This window comes from Megalops cyprinoides, chromosome 1 (genome assembly GCF_013368585.1).
Source record: "Megalops cyprinoides isolate fMegCyp1 chromosome 1, fMegCyp1.pri, whole genome shotgun sequence".
NCBI lineage: Eukaryota > Metazoa > Chordata > Actinopteri > Elopiformes > Megalopidae > Megalops > Megalops cyprinoides.
This window is the reverse complement of record NC_050583.1, coordinates 48,089,015-48,110,028: the sequence shown is the minus strand read 5'-3', so window position 1 is coordinate 48,110,028 and position 21,014 is coordinate 48,089,015. Positions and strand designations below refer to the sequence as shown.

The 21,014-nt window shown below is 48.1% G+C and overlaps 1 protein-coding gene across 5 annotated transcripts in view; it reads right to left on the bottom strand.

Annotated features, from left to right (window-relative positions):
• Nucleotides 1–21,014, bottom strand: part of LOC118794047 (PH and SEC7 domain-containing protein 1-like) — a 59,794-nt gene that overhangs the window by 30,539 nt on the left and 8,241 nt on the right. Inside the window, exons 1-5 of one of the 5 annotated variants that reach the window (XM_036552195.1) lie at nt 19,308–19,375; nt 11,138–11,742; nt 7,475–7,988; nt 4,062–4,487; nt 157–348 (exon numbers count right to left, since the gene is read on the bottom strand). In XM_036552195.1, coding sequence (XP_036408088.1) covers nt 157–348; nt 4,062–4,487; nt 7,475–7,988; nt 11,138–11,342 — 1,337 coding nt within the window. In that variant the 5' untranslated portion in view covers nt 11,343–11,742; nt 19,308–19,375. Of the gene's footprint in view, nt 1–156; nt 349–1,054; nt 1,237–4,061; nt 4,488–7,474; nt 7,989–9,290; nt 9,409–9,510; nt 9,582–11,137; nt 11,743–19,307; nt 19,376–21,014 lie in introns of those variants that run through there. The other 4 variants (XM_036552202.1, XM_036552187.1, XM_036552208.1 and 1 more) reach the window with 4 other exon arrangements.

Below are 21,014 nucleotides of genomic sequence, written 5' to 3'. Positions count from 1 at the left end.
TACAGATAGGAATGGACACAATAACCACTGTCAGATGGACAGAGAGAGCCACACTGGTTAGCAATGAGCACAAAGCTCATTCAGAGACCAACAGGGGGGAGGTCAGGGACCCTGGGGGGAACAGTCCACTGACACAGACCGGCGGCAGAGCCTCACTTCCTGCTGAGCTGCTTGGCCACGTCGGACTTCCTGAAGCCGTCACGGGTGAAGAGCCTCTTGGCCAGCCGCTTGGCAGCCTCCAGGTCAGCCTTGCTGCCGTTGGTCAGGGTGTCGGTGCTGCCCAGGCCCAAGAGCTCACTCAGCTCGCGGTCCAGGTCAGAGTCTACGGCCGCCCGCGGAGGCCTCTCCCTGAGAGAGGGGGAGAAAGAGGGAAAGAGAGAGAGGAAAGAAGGGATAGAAAAAGGGGGAGAGAAAGAGGGGGGTGGGGGGGGGGGGGGGGGCGAAGAGAGAAAGGTAAGAGAGAGAGGGAAGAGGGGAAGAGAGAGAAGAAGGAGGACATGGGAGCAGGGGAAAGAAGGAGGGAGGGGGTGGGGGAGAGAGGGATACGAGATTGGCGAGGAAGAAGGAGGGGGAGAGAGACAGAGATAGAGAACATTTGATCCACATCAGATGGTGAAAAAGAAAAAAAAAACACACGTCCTACATCCCACAAAATACATCAGTTGTTTTCTTTGGCATAGTGGCCTTTCCGTGAACATCACACAGGATCTTGCTGAAATGAACTGTCATTTTATGAGATTACCTAGGACCCCAGCTGGACATTCAGGTTGGCCACCAGCTGCTCCATCTCAGTAAACTGATCAGGCTGAGTTGTGAGGACACATCTTTCTGGTGAGACCCCCCCCCCACTCCAACACCCCCCCCCCCCCCCCCCCCCCCCCCCCCCGCCAGTCTAGCTGGGGCCTGTTCTTCTATGACCTTAGAGACCTTAATTTACCTTTTCCCGGGTGCGTTCTCTGATAACATGATCAATACCCCAGTCCCCAGTGCCTGCCCTCTGGCCAGACGGATGCACAGTCTGATGGAGGAGGAGACACTGAGGTCCGGGACTCACCTGCGCCAGGGATGGTGTTGGGGGGCGGGCCTCTCCTCTATGACCCCGCCCTTCCAGCAGAACACAGAGCGAGCCATCCTCATGGACCCCACCCTGGTCCCGCCCCTCGGTGAGGTCATAGCGCCAAGCTCCTGTTGGCCCACGACCGCATCCCAACTGTCCCCCAGGTTCCCGAGGAGACGCAAGCCTGGTCGTTCTCCTGGGTCTGTCAGTCCCTCAGTCTGTCCCGCAGGGGATCTCACCCTGACACTGTTTCCCTGCCCTAGCTCTCAGGCTCCTCTCTGGCCCGTTCGCTTACGTTTGCTACCCCCTCCTCTCCAATGGTCCCATTGCAACCCAATACTTCCTTTCTCGTCCTGTCCTGTATGCCTCCTGTCTTCTCCTCTTTTCTCTTCTAATTCTTTTCTCTCTGAACCGTCTTTTTGGACTTGCTTTTCCGGCAGCCAGGCTCCTGACTAGCGTCTGGCCTCCCCTGGCGTAGCCTCCCTCCCTCACCCTCCCTCCCTCTCCCTCCTCTCTCTGGCATTGTTTCCCTCTCTCTCTTCACTCCTCCTCTTTCTCTCCATCTCTGTAAACTTCAGGACATCCCCCGCTGAAACAGGGCTCACAGCACAACACTTGGCAGGCTCTTGCCTTTCTCACTCACTCTCTCTATCTCTCTCTCTCAAAAGATCTGAAGATTCCTCTCTATCTGACTTCCTCTCTTGCTCTTTTTTAAAATTTCATTTCCTGTCTGGTCATGAGACATTTTTAGTTTACTTGTTTCATTCTGTGCATACGTTTTAATTCTTTTTTGAACTTAAGATAAAGTTGATATACAACTATAACGTTTCTCTCCCTCTTTCTACCCCCCTGTCTGGGTCAGTCCAGCCATGCTGTTACAGAGCAATATGCACCTTCTCTGTCCACATCCACTCTCACTAGGTGTCTAACACAGAACATCTGAGCACGGATATAGCAAGGAGACCCCACAAAGAACAAGAAAGATACAGAAAAGGTGCAGCTGGGAGGGACATCTTTACCAATAGGCAGTGGGAGTGGTGTTTCCGTTCCCAGTGTTCTCCCCAGCCCAGAGAAACAGACCATTTCGTCTCTGGCTTTGCGTGCGCATTGTCATCCCTGTCCTGGGAGCCTGAGAGTTTCCAAGGGTCAGGTCACTGTCACATGCAGGCTTCATCTAATTAACCGGCTGTCGCAGTGTTGCTCAGCGGCCGTGTGCAAATTACCCGGGGCCGTCTCTGACCCCAGCCGCTCACGGATGGAATAATTGGTCACTTCTTTATGCTCGGACACAATAAGCCTCTGTCTAATTGAAAGACCATGTCAGAAAGGGGGTGGAGGTGGGGATTTGAGCATGTCATTCCAATTTTAGAGTTTTTATTACTGAATGCTGAGAGTCCCCACAAACATCTTCATCTAGTGTTTTTAGTGATGTTATACAGGTTAGAATGATTGCAGTTTGCTATATTTTGTTGTACTATAAGGTGTGCTTTGAGGACTCTTGTCTCGCGGTTACACAGAACAGAGTTGTTGTGATGTTTGCTGTGTAAACTGGCTCTGTAAGGCTGGTGTGGAAGAGGAGACTCAGCCAGAGTGAAATGAATGTTAATCTCCTTCTGTGAGACTGCGGGACGTCCAGGGAAAGATGTTCAGCACTCTGTGTTCCAATGGGCCTCCCCTAATGTACCCCTAATCCTGTCACTCTGTTTTTAAGACCGCAGCCCGCAGACACCCTAAGTGGCTCATTCAGTGTTTTCCTCCTCTTTCTATTTTAGAACCCTGGAACCACAGCATCCGGGAAGTTAAATCTGCCGTTTCCACGGAGACCGAGAAAGGCTGGATGGACTCCACATTTGATTGGCTGCTTCACAGGAAAGAAGGAGCACAGCTGAGAACCCATGTGGGGCAGCCTCACAAACCATACATAAACACACACACATGCAAACAAACACATACTCTCTCACACACACACACACACAAACACACACACACACACACACACACACACACACACACACACACACACACACACATAAGACACACACTTACGCATATGCACAGCCAGAAACAAGCACACACACACCTTGAAAAATGTGTGAGGCCAATCAAAGTTCACCATTGTTTTTTTACATGAACAACATGTCACTGTGTCTCTCACAAATGAACTGACAGGCTGCTGTCCTTTATTAAGTCTCTGCATTTTCAAGCATCTCATTGCAGAAGAGAATAAGGAACCACAAATCCAGTAAAGTAAAACTAAGGTCCTTTAGCACCATCTAGAGGCACAGCATGGAAACACATGATCAAAAATGTACTTATCGTCTGAAGGTACAACTGACTGAAAAAACACACAAGTCCTCAGTCCTGTTCCCACTTCAAACAGGCCAGACAGGCAAAAATAAAAGGTAAAATCTGAGAAAACCAATTCCTTACTACTACCGTTTAATAGCAGCCAGAACTGGACAAGGGCCATTCCAAGTTAAGGTCTGCAAGGTCTGAAAATTAAATCTGAGGCCTACCCGGCCCACTTTAATACACAAACTGAACCCGGTCTGCGAATGATACTTTTATGTGTTACCTGAACCCCACCTGAGCTGGGGGGGGGGGGGGTAGGGGTATAATGACCAAACCGGCTATTGGTAAAATCGAAATAAAATCAATCACATTCAGCACCTTACATAAAGCAAAATTACCTTACCACAAACCTCTCCTATTCAGTAAAATACATTGCACTTAGTGAATAAAGGTCTATATAAAAAATAAATCAATAAATCCTGTAACAAGTATAGTATGTGTGTAAATTGAGATATATGGTAATGTTTTTTACTAGGTGACCTCCCATAGTTTTGTGGGCTGTCTAGTTTCACATTAGCATGTTAGGAAGTTAACTTGTAGTGCTTGAATGGTGTTGTGCTTCCACTCATTAGTCAGGGAGTATTGTTAGCCTGGCCTGACACATGTCACTCTGGGTAGCAGTTTAGTGGCGGCCAATTAGGCCCTGTCTTACCTGGGAGAGAGGGTGCTGTACCAGCCCCAAGAGGGCGTGTCCTCCGAGCAGGTGCTCAGCCTCTCGCTGGACGGGGCGCGGGTGGCGTCGGAGTCCAGCGCAGCAAGAGTGTCTACCGAGGCGCTGGGGGTGTCCCTCCGGGCCAACGGGGCGAAGCTGAGTCCCACGATCTCCCGGGCGCTCTGGTAAGTCTGGCCCTGGATCTCTGGGGTGAGGGTGGGCAGGTCGAAGGTGAGGATGGACTGGCCGCTGGAGGTCAGCAGGTCCACGCTGTCCAGGCTGCAGTAGGATGTGCCCTTGGCGCGGTGGGACTCCATGATGCTCTCAAAGTGCCGGCTGAAGGTGTCCTCGGAGAGCAGCCTGGGACCCGACACCAGGATGGGGGACTTGAGGGCCGGGTAGCAATGGAGGACCCCATCTGAAGGCCTGTAGAGAGGTCAGAGGCAGGGTCAGAGACAGACACCATAGGAGAAGGTGGAGGTAGAGAGAGGGGGAGAGGTCAGAGGCAGGCACTATAGGAGAGGGTGGAGTTAGAGAGAGGGAGAGAGGTCAGAGGCAGGCACCATAGGAGAGGGTGGAGTTAGAGAGAGGGGGAGAGGTCAGAGGCAGGCACCATAGGAGAGGGTGGAGTTAGAGAGAGGGAGAGAGGTCAGAGGCAGGCACCATAGGAGAGGGTGGAGTTAGAGAGAGAAGGAGGAGTCAGAGACAGGCACCATAGGAGAGGGTGGAGTTAGAGAAAGGAGGTGGGGTCAGAGGCAGGCACCACAGGAGAGGGTGGGGTTAGAGAGGAAGCGGGAGGAGTCGGAGGTAAACACTTGTGAAAGGGGCAGGGTTATAGGCAATGAGGACAGAGTCTGAGATAAGCACCAATCAGGATGGGCACAGTCATAGTGAAGTCAGAGACAAGCTCAGCTAAGTAATAAATGAGAACCAATGAAGGAGGTGTGGTTTGAGGCAATGAGGGCAGAGTCTGAGATTAGCTTCAAAGGAGAGGATGAGTTCAGCAGAATATGTGGAGTCCTAGAAATTGTGGACTTAGAGGCCTTTCTGGGTCGCAAGTGAAAATTACTAATTTCTCAATATCACTGCATTTTTAAAAGGTTTTTTTTTCAGAGGAATAACACATAATGAAAAGGTCAATTGGGAAATTGTACCCAATTAACATTTAACCATTATCCAATTAACATTAAAAAAACAAATTATCCAATGAAGGTCTACAGAGCCTGACTGCAAACAGCATAAGCAAGATCTTTAGCTGCAGCACACCAGCAACAAACAGATCATGCTGAGAAAATTCTCTATGTGTCATTAGTGTGAAAGCAATGAACTCCAACACTGGCTAATGTCTGTTCTGGGGTGTTTTAATGCACTTCTCTCGCACACTGGAAGAAGAGGAACCTGTTAGTTGCAAAGCTATGAAGCTGCCCTCACACACAGTCACACTGTTTTTATCTTACAAAGGGGCTCCAGCTTGTGTGTGGGTGTGTGCACGTGTCGGCATGTTTGGGTGTGCGTGTTTGTGCATGTGTATATATATATATATATATATATTCAATTCAATTCAATTCATTTTTATTTGTATAGCGCTTTTTACAACACAAGTTGTCACAAAGCAGCTTTACATTGTTCCCAGGCCTGAGACCCCCTGAGAGCAAGCCTAAGGCAACAGTGGCAAGGAAAAACTCCCTATCAGGAAGAAACCTTGAGCAGAACCGGGCTCATGGGGGGGCCCATCTGCTTCTGGCCGGCACTGGGCAGATAGAGTTAGACACAAAATTATGCAATGTATATTTGTTATTGACAAACAATAGCAGTTAACAGTAGAGTGATTATAAGAATGTCTCCTAGGATGTCCAGGTCTTGGAATGCAGTTGGCTTTGATGGGCAGGGCAGCCAGGTAGCAGGACTGGAAAACGAGATGAGACGCTTAGGCTACAGCTCCGGACAGGAGCCCGGAGCAGGGAATAGGAAGCAAACAGAAAACAGTGGTTAGTGGATGATAAGAATGGCAGGGATGTAGAACAGAGAGGCAGGAGAGGAGGGGCAGAGAAAAAGGTGTGCAACAAGGAAAGACCCCGGCAGGCTAACATTATGGCAGCATACCTAGGGGACGGGAGGCAAGGGACCGGCATAGTCATGAGATTAGTTTTTCAGCGTCGTTAATTGATACGATTTTCCTGATTTTAGCAATATTTCTCAGATGGAAGAAGGCAGTCCTAGAGGTGTTAGTTATGTGAGTTTCAAAGGAGAGCTCGGGATCAATAACAACACCAAGGTCTTTGATGGCTGCACTCGGGGCAAGGGAGACACCATCAAGGTCCAATGTAAAATGAGTGAGTTTGCTCCTGATTGAATTTTGGCCTATGACCAATATTTCGGTTTTGTCCGGGTTGAGGAGGAGAAAGTTTCGGGCCATCCAATTCTATACATCTGTTAGGCAGGCCTCCATGTTTGAAATATTCAGAGGGACATCGGGTTTGACTGATATGTATAACTGTCATCCGCGTAACAGTGGAAATTAATGTCATGTTTACGGATGATATCGCCAAGAGGCAACATGTATAAGGAGAAGAGCAGAGGTCCAAGCACAGATCCTTGAGGTATACCATATTTTACTCTGGAACGAGCGGAGGATTCGTTGTTGATGGAGACAAACTGATATCGTTCTGATAGATAAGATCTAAACCAAGATAGGGCCTGTCCACTTATGCCAACCGGGTTTTCGAGGCGGTCAAGGAGGATACAATGATCGATGGTATCAAAGGCTGCACTTAGGTCTAGTAGCACAAGAAGAGAGATACAGCCATTGTCACAGGAGAGTAGAAGGTCGTTGAGCACTTTCAGGAGAGCGGTTTCCGTACTGTGGTGAGGTCTAAATCCGGACTATATATGCACATACACACATATGCATTCATGTATGTTTGCATGCATCTCTGTACAAATGGATGTATATAAGTGGATGTATGAATGTAAGTATTAATGTTTGTATGTATTCAACGTATGTATGAATGTAAGTGTATGTACTGTAATAGTTTTTGTAAGTACTGTAAGTGTCTTTATGTACTGAGTATACGTGCACGTGTGTGTGTGCATGCACTTTATCATTATGAGTGTGAGTATGTATGTATGAATGCAAGTGTGTGCACTGTGTAAGTGTGTATATATTGTATAATTGTATATGTGTGTATAAGTGTGTATGTGTGTATTGTATACATGTGTGTTTATTGTATAAGTGTGTATGTCTGTACTGTACACGTGTGTGTTTATTGAATAAGTATATATGTGTGTATACTGTGTGCAAGTTGTATAAGTGAGTGTGTACTGTATAAGTGAGGGTGTACTGTATGAGTATCTGTGTTTGTGTACTGTATGAGTACTGTATGCGTATAAGTAAATGAGGTCTGTTCACTCACCTCTTCAGTTGCAGGTTAAAGTCCTCGGCTTCCTGGGCAGCACGCTGCCTCTTCCTGTCCCGCTGCCCCCTCTCACTGGCCCAATCCGGCCCCCCCTCTCCCTCCTCCTCCTCCTCCCCGTCTGTGCGCTCGTACGGCGCCCCCCCCAGGGGGCTGCTACCGGTGCCTGAGGTGCCCGGGGTGCCCAGCACGCTGCGGTTACTGCCAAAGGCGGAGTCAGCCTCGTCCTGGTCCGCCAGCACCTCGTCGATGTCCGTCTCCCGGTAACAGCGCAGCGGCACCGCGTCCAGGTCGGTCTCCGAGTACTTGACGGTGCGGCGGATGATGCCGGTCTTGGGTGACGCCCCCTCCGCCGCGGGGGGAGGAGTCACGAGCTCCACCTCCACATGCTGCACCTCGTGGCTGCCTGACCTTTGACCCTCGCCGTGAGACGCAGGCTCTAGTGGCAGGGAGGTGGGGGGCGTTGGGGTTGGAGACTCGCTGGAGGTGCCACTAGGAGGAGCTGTAGAGGCATCTGGATTTTAAAGAAAAATGAAATACTTTTAATTTGGTTGCACATGTTCAGGGTGATATTCATTAACTTTTTTTGCCATATTCATGTGACTAGTATTAACCACCAATACGGTAACAAATAAAGGAACATGTCTGTCCACAGGGAAGTGCAGATTCAAAAAGACAAGTGGCGGCAGTGTAGTATAGTGGTCAGGAGCAGGAACCCCAACCAAAAGGGTTCCGGTTCAATTCCCCGCTGGGGCACTGCTGTTGTACCCTTGAGCAAGGTACTTAAACCAGAATTGCCTCAGTAAATATCCAGCTGTATAAATTGATAGCATGTAAAAATTGTAACCTGTGTAAGTCACCCTGGATAAGAGTGTCTACTAAATGCCAATAATGTAATGTAAAAGAGACTGATGCAAGCTCTGCCGCTTTGAGGTTGTGTTCAGGATTGCACAGAAAACACATGAATAATTGAAGGTAAAAAGGGGTAGATATTTAAAAGTAGGGCTTCCCTGATGCAGGTGCAGTCTGTTTCAGCCCTGCATCATGCAGGTGCACCCAGAATCACATTCTGCTGTGCCTCACAGACCCTTGCTGGTTTTGACCTCTGACCTCTGACCTTTGACATTGGAGAAGCTACAAACTTATCGATAGTGAGGATGAGACAGATTGTTTAATTATTTAAAGATTCATTCATAAGATCTGTAATCAATTACTTGGATTGCTAATCAAATGCTTGAAAAAAACGTTTAACAAGAACAAGAAAAATGGATAATTTTGAAGGAATCATGATCCCTGCATGAACTGATATATAATTCAATGACATTATCAAATGTGCTGTCAGATAGTGTTAGTGAATGCAGATCCTCTGTGAATGGGAGATTTACACAGTGGCTGGGGTAAAACATACAGACACAAAGTCCACATCGTATCCCATCGCTGCCTGTGGTAGAGTCCCATTCAGCAGGAAGGCTTCTATTGGTAAAAGGCAGAAAGTGAGAAAGAAAGAGAAGAGTGATGTGTGCGTGTGTGTGTCTGTGTCTGTGTGTGCATGTTTGTGTGTGTGTACATTTACATTATTGGTATTTAGCAGATGCTCTTATCCAGAGTGACCTTCATAGGTTACAATTTTTTGTACGTTACCCATTTATACAGCTACTATTTATACTATACTATTTACTGAGGCAATTCTGGGTTAAGTACTTGCCCAAGGGTATAACAGCACTGCCGGCAGTTACAAGTCCTGCTCCTTACCACCATGCCATCTCCCCCCCGTGTGTGTGCGTGTGGGTAGGGAGGGTGGGACTTCTGCTCATACCTTTACTGCTTGCATTGCCACTGTCTTCCGATTGTGTCCCAAACAGGAACTCCCACTTGGCGCGAGCGATTTTCTGAGAGTGCAGGGAGGGGCCCATCGAGGAGAGGCCGCTATCCGACTGCAACGAGCATATACACACAGTGGAGTCAGCTGCACACACACACACACACACACAGAGACATACACAGACATACACACACACACACACACGTCAGCGTACCTGTACCCCGTTTCCTGCCTCGTAACTCCTGTGGCTGGAGAGGGTAGACTCTGGGGAGGGGCAGGCCTGGTCTCCTCTGAAGTTTGGGGAGGGCTCATCGTCGGCCTGCCCCTCCCTGGCTTTCTGCGGGACACACCAGTGTCCAGCAGCCAGAGTGGTACCAGTCTCCTCTGGGTTGCAGTCTTGCCCCTCTGGGGGAGTGTCCAGAGCAACAGGCCCCAGCAAAAGGGCCTGCCTGGTCCGCAGAGCTGTCTCCCTCTGGTCCAGGGGGGTGCTGTACGGGCCAACCTGCTGTCCTGCTTTCGGACTGCCTCCTCCCCCGCCTCCTGCCACACCCCCCCACTGCTGCCGGGACGTCCAGCTCACCGGCGTCTCCGTGTCTGGGACCCCCCCATAGAGCCTGGCAGCTGGCTCCGCCCCCAGGTCACGCCACATGTCCCGGCCGGGGGACCAGCCCCCTCCGGTGTACTGCGGGGGCCGGTGCCGGTGGAGGGTGGGGCTGTATGTCACCTGGAGCACCGCCCTCTGTAGACGGGGGTCCTTTATGGGGGAGGCGATCGTGTCGGGGTGCAGGGTGGAACGGTGCAGCCGGGCGGGCAGGGCGGGAGAGCCCTCAGGTGGCCACGCCCGCAGGACCTGCGTGGTCTCTGTGCCGCCCGCGGGGACATTCATCTGCATGAGGGCCCTGTCGGGGGACCTCCCACCCTCCGAGGGGGCACATTGCTGCAGGTCACAGGACAGACACCCCAACCCTCGGCTATCTGATCTGAGGACTTCCCCTGAAGTCTCGGGCAATGGGGTCCCCTGAACTTCTTTAAAGACAGCGCAGATCCTAGTAGCCTCCTTGTCTAGCCTGTGCGCGGTGTCCAGACTGTTGGCTGGGGAGGCTGCTTTTGTGTCACTCAGCTGGTTTAGCACACAGCAGGTGTCACCTGGGGGCAGGCTGACCCTTTGGGCTGAACAAGGGCTGTCGCCTGGCCTCCTGTTGGCCCCTGGTCCCCAAGCTGGGTGCGGAACCTCCTGAGTTGGGACCCTGAAGGAGGGCAGGGTGGCAGAGGTGGGCTGAGAGGCAGGGGTTCTGGGCAGGCTGCCAGGGGGCCTCAGCCAGTCTGGGTCGGGCGGGTGGGGGGTGGGGAGGGTGCCGGTGCCACGGCATGGGACGGGAGATCCGGCCCAGGACTGGCAGCGGGGCTGCTGGCGCCAATCGGCAGGGCTTCCGGGCCCGTCGGCCGCCCTGCGCTTCAGCTGCGGGGACCCAAACTCCCCCAGGGCTCCACGGGTGGGGTCGACCCGGCGGCCTCCCGAGCTCTGGGGGGGCAGCTTGGGACGGGGGGTCTCGGGGCTGTAGAACCAGACTGGCGCACTCATCCTCTTGCGCAGGTGGGCGGTGGTGGGCGTGGCCTCTGTGAATCTGTGGAGGGGGTGTTCGCTCCGGCGCGGGACAGCACCCGGGCTCTGCACCGTCCTGACGCTGGCTTTCTCAATGTAGCTGAAGGTGACGACCGACCGCCGGCCCTCCCCACCCCCTTCTGTCGCTGCCCCCGAGCACAGTGACCTCTGGCAGGGCGGGGTGAGGGGAGCGGCTCCACAGGAGGACTGGGGGCCACACCCCTGGTGGGTTTCGTACTCAGAGGCGGGCCCCGCCCGCATCCCAGGAAGCGATGCCTCTGAAAGCAGCCGGCCGATCCTGTCGTTTGGCAAGCTCCACCGGTGGGGGGCAGGGGTCTTGCCCCCCTGGCAGCCTGCCGGGCGGAGCTGGGGGCTGGCGGGATCTCCAGGCAGAGACTGGGAGTCTCCACCGCTGCTCCTCGTGTCTGAGAGCGTGTTGGCATCCTGTGCGGAGGAGGCGCGCGGGGTTAATGAGAGCATCTGGACCTCATCTCCCTGCACCACTGCCGGGTCAGGCGCCCCCACAGCCCCGGCCACAGCCCCCTCCCCCTCCGGGGCTGACCTCACTTCCACCACCAGGTGGAGGACTTTGCCCGGCTGGGCCATGACCTCACCGCATGGCAGGAAGGGGTTACCCTCTTCCTCTCCTCTTCCCCTTCCTCCGTTTGTTTCCTCCCAGCTTCTTTTTTTGTTTTTTTTTTTACTTTTCCTCAGATGGTGTCCTTCTCTCTTCTTATCCTGCTGAACTGTGGGTGCCGTGGATGCGGCAGGGGGCGGGGTGTGTCAGCCGGACAGGCCCAGGGGTCCTCTTCCACCCGAAAAGCCAGCTCGTCTTCATCACTCCTGTCAGACAGAGAGAGAAAGAGAGCAAGTTGAAGAGGGGTTGAGAGGAAGGGATTGTGATAATGAAAGAAGGAAAGTGCAAGAGAGAGTGAACAAGAGACAGAGAGAGAGAGAGGGGGAGAAGGGAGAGGGGGAAAGTGAAAGGCGGCACAGTGTTAGGCTTCTAACCCCACTTTTGCAATACTGTGCACTGTAGAGTCAAGACAGCAAAGAACCATTTGACCCTTGAATACTGGGGAAGACACAGGGACACTGAGAAAGGCAGGAAAGAGAGGGAAAGAAAAGGCATTAGGGCGGAGGACACATGCGCATACATACATACGCGCCTGGAAATGATAACAGCAATCAGCAAGCATCCAGTAAGAACATGATCTATGCTTGACCTCTACCACAATTGGCAGGTCAACATTTCCTCTCACAAGTAGCTTTGATCAGGCTGAGAGTGATGGTTTGGTAATGGGTAAATGTATTATTTGACATACTTTTGTGAACCTTTTCATATTTAGGGTTATAAATGTTTACACCTCTGAACATCAAGAAGTGTGATGACATTATTCTGTGAGAGAGATGTAGATTTGCATCCATGTTGGAATCATTTAAGCGCTCCTTCATCCTAAAAGGATGTCATAAGATAACTATAGTATTTCAATGTAAAAAGTAAGGGGTCTGACCAGTTAATTAAAGGTCTCTCCTGGTGCTTCTTCTTCAGGGTATGTAGCAAAGCCTTACACTCAGTTGCTAAATGTACTATGGTCATTGCTTTTGAAGAAGCAGAACAATTTTTACATTTTGTTAGAAGGTTCAACGGGGGTAATCACAAGGCTGACATTTAGAAAAAATACGTAAATTATTCAATTATAGAGACAACTGAAATAGCATCCATTTATAACCCCATTATATTATTGTGGATCTAAATCAAGATTTAAAAAAGTGCTTGACCATATTATTTAGTGGACACCATTCATATGAACTCTGGAAGAAACGGAAACAAAATCTCATTCATATCTGGGGAAGAATTTGTGCAACACATATTATTGCATCACAAATGTGTCTCTGAGACATAATGGGGAAAAGGGCAATCCCCTCAATCGGCCACCTTCCAAACAGATATGACATGATGTAATGTGATTATAAGGAAATGGCCTGGACAAATACACAATGATTGGCATTCCTGAGTAAATAAGTAAACAAGCAAGGGACTGAGTGAGTGTGTGAGTGAGCGACTGAGTGGGTGAGGACGTGTATCAGCAATTAAGTTAGTAGGTACATCAGTGAGTAAATGTATTAGCAAATGAGTGGGTGGGTGAGTGAGTGTGTCAGTGAATGAGTAAGTATCTGAGTGAGTCAATGAGTGTTTGAGTGTGTGAGTGAGTGAGTGACTGAGTGGGTGAGGAAATGTATCAGTAAATGAATGAATAAGTATGTCAGCGAGTATGTGTGTCAGCAAATGAGTGGGTGAGTGAATGTGTCAGTGAATGAGTAAGTGATTAAGTGGCTGAGTGAGGAAGTGGGTAAGTGAGTGAGTGAGTGAGTGAGGTGAGTGAGTTAGTGCCTGCAGGAGAGAGTGAATCAGGGAGTGAGTGAATGTTAGAACACCAACACTGCAGTAGAGACAGAGCAAGCCGTAATCAGCCTCTTTATGACATATAACCCAACAGGTTAATCCCTAATCCCTGCCTCCCCTGCACTTACAAACACCCGCCAAACTCCACCATCAGAGAGTATTACTGCTGACGGGCTGGAAGACGGGCTACACTTAAAAAGTAATTTAAAATGTAATCTCGTTTGTAAAAAATGTAAATGAATGTACATAAATATAAAAATACAAAAAATGAATTTACATAAATGTAATGAATGTACATAAATATAAAAAATAAATGATTCACTTTGTGGGAAGAGGCTACCTATGCATAACTTCAAGGAATGTTCCTACAACCACCCTATCAAGGGTTACCAATTTAGCGCAACTTTCTCAGTCAAAAGGAAGCAAAAGCCTCTCTTCAGGTGTCACTGAAAACTTCTCCCAATCTACAGATCTCCCACTCTACTGGTCGAAAACAGGGGGCGCTTCCTCTTCCTTCAGAGACCAACGGACCAATGGTTGGTCAGGAGGTCGCCACTGACCCCCGACCTTGATCTTGTCCTCAGTGTCACACCAAGGACTGATCACCTGTCACAGACCACAACACACACTTTACATGCATCTGCATTTAACTGGTGTCATGGGCATTAAGGCACATCAAGGGGAAATGTACAAAAAATAAAAACAGGAAGTGAAATGTACAATGTTAGCAGACAGCATTTACACAACCTCCTCCTGTTTAATGCACACTAGCTATTGTGGAACAGAATACTCGCAGAACAATGCTGACAATGCACACAGATCACAGCTGCAGAGGAAGTTCCTTTGAAAAATATCTAATACATGATTAATTAAGACTAATTTTCACATGAACATGTATACTTGTTGTTCAGAAATAAAAGGCATGCCAGAATCACTGTTTTTCATGTAATGGTTTTTCGCTAACTTTACTTCTCAGACTTGTTGAGTGAAACTCAGCTTTAATGTTAAAGAATACACTCTCTTCGGGAGAGTGGTTTGTGTCACACTGGTTTGTGTCAGAATTTGTACTCAGTTTTTATATTTAAGAAAGAAATTTTGTGAGTAAAATATACTGTATGTATGCATGAGCCCACTGAAAAATTTGTTGACCAATCTTTACCTTAAAGAATGATGTAAATGGAAAGCTTTTGCAAAACTTTGAAATGTTCCTAAAGACCTTCTCTAGGTGAAGAAGGAGTCTCACCTTTGATATTTCTGTAGATGGAATGTTTTAGATCTGTTGTGAATTGTTGACATTGAAAGAGAGATCGTGGGACACTCTTTTACCGTGTTGGCTGATCCCAGCGACCGAACACTGGTAGGCAAAATAAGCAGCATGCCCCCCCCCCCCCCCCCCCCCCAATATCCCATGAGCACCTGTGAAAGGCTGCTGTCTCTTTAACAGCGATCAACGTGCAAATCCAATAACAGATGGCTGACCGCAGATACGGGGAGCTCATTGAGGACAGCAGTGTAAGCGGAACAAGAGGACCAGGGCCCAGGGGCTTCATCTGAACTGCATTCAGACTGTGAAAAAAGACCTGAGAACGTGGGGATGATTCAAGATTTTTAAAGTTTTACAAACTGATTACACTGGCACTGAGTGATCACAGCACGCATAGAGCAGGGAGAGACAGAGCTGCTCTTTTTTTACCGCCGACCAACAATAAAACATCTGAAATTTCTGTCTTACTCCCATGCAGTTCCACTGTTTTACGTGACCAACCAGACTCAGCAGTTGTGAACTTTTGAGTGTGGTTGTTGTATTTTTGTTTACATTCAGGTGAGTCACCATGCCACACCCACACTCTAGCCAAATCCTCACCACTGCCTCCTCTGTCTCATCCTCTGCTATAAACACATTCTCCTGAGAGGGTGCTGCTGCTGTAATTCCCCACAGAGAAATTCAAATGGATTCAGCACAAATATGAGGCACACAGTCATGGGTGACATCCACCTGGGCCTGCAGAGACTTACGGATTGGAAATGAACTACACGCACAAAGACACCCTTGTTCAACCACATCATACCCATATGACCACATGGGTATCTAAAGTCTGCTCTGATGGGGATCAATAGATCAAAAGGCCACAGGCTTCTGTTTATTTTTGTGATGCTTCTTAATGTTAAATTTTTAAAGGAAAAAATGCACGTAAGTTTTATTTATTATTCTATCGACGGCCCTGTTCCTTCAACACACCTGCCAAGGAAACGAGCACACCCAATGCTTTCTTTTCAGCAAAAGAATGCATTTCTTTTATTAGTGCTTTATTTCTATCCTCGATATCAAGGATTTATGACAAATTTTTCTGCTCATTACGACAACACACGAAAAACAGACAGCTCTTTGCAGTCCTGCACCCCCTTAATATCCGCTCAGGGAGGAACAGAAAGTGAAAACTTGAGCCGCAAAGTGATTCTGGCATTTCTCCATAAATCTGTCCGGAGGACTGGAGAGCGTGTTTACAGGACTCTTCCTCAGATGATCTAGAGCAATCTGCCACGCTCAGCCGGAGCCGAGCGCTAATATTAGCTCTCGGAGATGCCGTCTGGCCTCCCAGGCCGACTCTGAGGAGGAACGGCGGAGCGGTTTTAACTCCACCGTGCTGTGACAGCAGGAGGTTGAAAAAGGAAAGGGAGTTAAAGACGCGGCAGATGATGCAGGTGGCAGAGAGCATTTTAACGTGTGACAGAATTGAAGAGGCAATTCCAGAGAGGCTAACAGAACGGCCATTCTGAGGAGCACAAGGACTTTTTTTGACATACGTTACATTACATTACTGCCATTTAGCAGACGCTCTTCTCCAGAGCAGCTTACAATTTCATCCATTTACACAGCTGGAGTTTTACTGAGGCGACTCTGGGTTAAGCACCTTGCCCAATGGCACAGCAGCAGTGCCCAAGCAGGGAATCAAACCAGCAACCTGAAGGTTATGAGCCCTGCTCCTCACCTTTACACCACACTGCTGCCCAGACAGATTTAGATACTCTCAACATGGCTCTCTCTTTCTGAAAACAAAGGATGTAACTCTACACTGATGAGAACTAAATAAACCAAAGTCTATAACTGTAAACCAGGACAGCAGACCCCGAGAGGGGCAGATTTGCCCAGATTTACCCTGTTGTGCACTGTACTGTGGTACTATAGCTGCAGTGGAGATGGTCTTTTTAAGCATCTGCAGTGTTTGAATACTCAGTGGTAAATGTCAAATGCAGTGCACTAAAAGCACTTGAAGCCTTGGGGAAAGTTTTAAAAAAATACATTTAAATTTAAGATGAATCTCCAAAAATAAATTCTGCTTAACATATTTGCATTTATTAACTTCCTGTTCCCATCAGTCTGTGAATGCACCAACCACCCCCCACCCCCCACCCCAAAAAAAAAAAAAAAGATGAAATATCTAATATGGTCTGGACAGTATTTTTCTGAACCTTTAAATGAAGATTACTCTTTATACGCTATTCCTAGTTCAATTCAGGTGAAGTTGTGATGCGCACAACATGAAATATCAATGAGACAGCATGGTACCTAGCAGTTTTCCACAGACCCATTTCATGAATATGGATGAGGATGAGAAGTGCTGAGATGCATTCTCATGCTGTGAAGAGTAACCGACAGGTCAGAGACACAGTAAAACAGGAGGCCAACCCCACACAGCTGAGCTCAGTTCCACACTGCACTGTATCTGATACTCACACATAACTACAAATGAATATGCACACATATACACACACATAACCATACACACACATACACACACAAATACGCACACACACCTACACACCCACAACATAAATATGCACACATACACACACATAATCTCTCTCACACACACACACACACACACACACACACAAATATGCATACACACACATAAAAACAAACAATACAATCACATAAATACACATAAAAACGTATATAAGCACACACGCACATGCATGTGGCCATAGACACACACATACACCTCCCGCTCTAATTGATGGGCGTCTCGTGACTGATGCACTAATGAAATTCCCACTGCCTCACTGTGACTGCAGCGTCAGCTCTGTGCCTGCACTGAAGCATGCACCACATGCATAAAACACCAGCGCATGCAGATCCCGCAGCAGACGCCTGGACAGGGGGCGGCGGTACAGAAAGCACTTCAGGAGCTGGTCTGGTAAGGTTGGTCTCCCAGGCGGGGCATTGTACTGGACCCCACCTGTATTGCTTAATCAATACGCAGCATGTATAAGCATAATGTACAGCATGTAAGTCTGCTCAATCAGAGGGCAGCCAACCCCTCCCATAATGTCACCTAACTCGATACCCACACCCCACTAATATGTCTCTGCTCAGAAGGGAATTTGCTGATGCTTTTTTCAGCAAACACCAATCAACAAGGACAAGTGGGCTTAAGGGACCAGCATGCGAATTAGCTAATATCAGCCTGGTATTGGACACTCTTTAGTATCTCTGCATCCCCTATAAATCCTTGCAAGCTGTTCCATGTATTTATAACTATCTGAGAGAAAAAAATAAATCAGTATAAACTTCACCTTTGACTAATTTCCACCTATGTCCTCTATGGCCTCTACAGTTCAATTTATTTACTCCTTTTAAAAATGTAAAAACCTCAATCAAATCTCCCATCTCTACTTCTTTCCAAACTAAAGAGATCAAATGTCTTGAGTATCCTTTCATGACGTATTCAGCATGTCTGATACCTGGAACCAGTCCACTTTTTTGTGCCTTTTCAGAAGCTTCTATATCTTTCATACAGTGTGATGCTGACAACTGGACACAAATGTGTGAGAGCGTGTTAGTGATGTCATCATTCACTGTCAGGCTTAATGGTAAATGTGATCCAGCTAGTGTGTTAGTTACAAAGATGAATGTCCAGCGCCATCTGTAGCAGAAACAGGTAAGAATTATTTTTCAAAAAGTAATAACTTGTTTACTGTAAGAAGCAGAAAAAGTTCAATAATTTTTCACTGGGCTGTCTGGCCACTTTCCATGGTTTTTTCCATTACTTTCCAAGATGAAAATGCTTTCAAGGGCGTTCAACAACCTTGGGAACCCTGCACTAAAATGAAGCCTGCATCTACCTGGCTGCCTTTGTTGACACTGCAACATTCCCCGCACGGCTCCTGCCTGTTTGACACACTTCCTCCCGCAGTTTCCTGCCAGCTGTTTCAAACACACACACTCACACACCCACACACATACCCACACACACCAACACTCACACACAAACGCACACACGCGCACAGAACACAGCATGCTCAAAGTAGCTGGTAGGGAAAGGGGGCAGAGTGAGCATGCAGGGAGGTCCGATCTCTGATTGAAGGGTGACATTTAAGGGCTGCAAAAACCGCTTATTTTCAAATACTTCTCTCCTCAACCGGTGCGCGACGACAAGTCAACAGTCAGCACAAAGTCTACTGGCAACAATGAAATCCTCAGGAACTGGCTGGGGTGCACAACGTCCCCCACTTAGAAGTATAAATAATGGTTATTTGCAGCTCAGAGCTTTGCAGTCAGAGCTCCTTGCTTTTGCACCTTTAAAAGAGCTGTAAAAACAGAACAAGTGCTTGAAGTCATTTATTATCAAGGCCAGTAATGATCAATGGGAGGAAAACAACTGTCTGGATGCAGCCCATTAGCCTGTCATACTTTACACTGATACAGCCCTACACTGTAGTCCATACTCCTTACAGGCCACACGCAGATACACAGGCTCTCACAACTGGTCAAAACCAGTGCTCAGCATTAACACACAGAGGCGAGAGAGTACAGCTTAATCACAGCTGAGCGCAGGGGAAAGGACAAGAAACAGAACGCCTTCAGACAGGAGGTTATATTCTCACCTCCTTAGACACAAACACACACACACACACAGGTGTACACACACACACACACACACACACACACACAGGTGTACACACACACACATACACACACACACTCTCCCAGACTCACCACTTCTGTCCACTCGGCCCATGCTGGATTTTCGTTCTTCTTCCTCTCCTTCCCCCTTCCAGGCCCTCCAATCCAAACTCCTATCCCACTCCTTTCCTCCCATTCAAGAAGCGCAAGCCCCGCCCCACCTTGCAGCAGCAGCAACCAATCAGCACACACCGCCTCATGTCCCATACCGGTGGGACAGATGGCAGGAAACGGGTTAGCTGCGAGCGCCTGCTAAAGGAACAAGGTCAGAGGTGAGCACTGATGAGCTCACTGCCTCACAGGAGGACGGGGGAGGGGGGGTCTGTCAATGAGACTGGCGCCAAAATCAAAAAAACGGCAGATCCTGTACTCAATTCTACAACTCTGACTCACAAACCCCTCCATCTTTTGCCTCCTCCTGGTCTTTTTTCTTCCTTTCTTTTCCCTTCTTCTGTCCTACTTGAGCAGGAATAATTTGTCATTGTTTTTCTCCTCATATATGACATACAAAAGCACCAATATATAAAAGAAGTTCCCCATTCAAAAAAAAAACAAAAGCACCAAAACCTTTTTCTGAGGAGTGGGGTGAGGACGATAGGCAGCGGCTGAGAGGGTACCTCAGTGTGTGTGTGCATTTTCTAAAAAAGGGAGAGGGCAAAACAAACAGGAAAATTCCAGCCCGGGTTTTTAAAAATTAAAGGATCACAAAAAGCTTTTCCGTGAATAAAAACACAGAGAAAGCCTCTATCCAATCTTAAGCTTGCATGGTTGCTGGAACTCAGTGTGGTCAGAACCAAAAAGAAAAGATGAAGATGAAGCTGAACCAGAATTTTCTGAGTAGCTGGACCATGGCAAAAAGAAGAAGATTGGGCAATGCTGACGGCACCTCCATCACCTAAAACTCAGTTTGCTCCCAGGAGAAGGTGACTTATCACTAAAAGTGTCTCTCTTTGGGAGTTGTGATCCATTGCTGTGTTTTCTGTGAACAATACATCTGTGTGCTGCTCCTATGACTTGAAATATATGAAATGTATTTCATTAATATATGAAATATAATGTAGTATGAAATATTCTGCAACATGTGTTTCTGTCAAGTGCACCATACCAAATAAAACTTCATTGAATCATTACATGTTAATATTAGCAAACACATGGTTACATAAATGCAGTGAGGGGGAAAAAGGAGAAAAAAATCAGAATTGGCCACTTAAGGGCAGAGTCAGTCTTACATATATAGTTTTCTTCCTATCAACAATACAAGAAATGGGGGAGGTAAAAAAAAAGGGCAACGTAAAAATAAGGACACTGTACTGACAATTCTGAGGCCCCTGAATGACCAGGTTTCACACACCAGCACAGACCACGTTTCCCTCTCCACTGTGCCTGGCGTGGGGGACGTTATAGTCATTTCACAAGATATCGACTGAATTGCACGCTAGACCTTACTATTATGGGGGCTGTAAGTCAATGCACTCAAGTGCATTTACAAAGCCATCTTGGCATAGTCTCTGTGGCAGGGTGGTGGACTTAATGCTCATGGTCTGCATGAAAATGACTGGATAGACAGACAGACTAATGTACAATGGGTGAGTCCACAGTTAGGGGAATTACAAAAACCAGAGACAGACAGATGCTCTCTGAAAAGAATTCCAGCTCTTTCTGAGAATTTGAACGTCTTTGGGGGCCTGAGAACAAGATGTAGCAGTAATGAAGGATGGCAGAGTTGTTCCACAGAGGGAG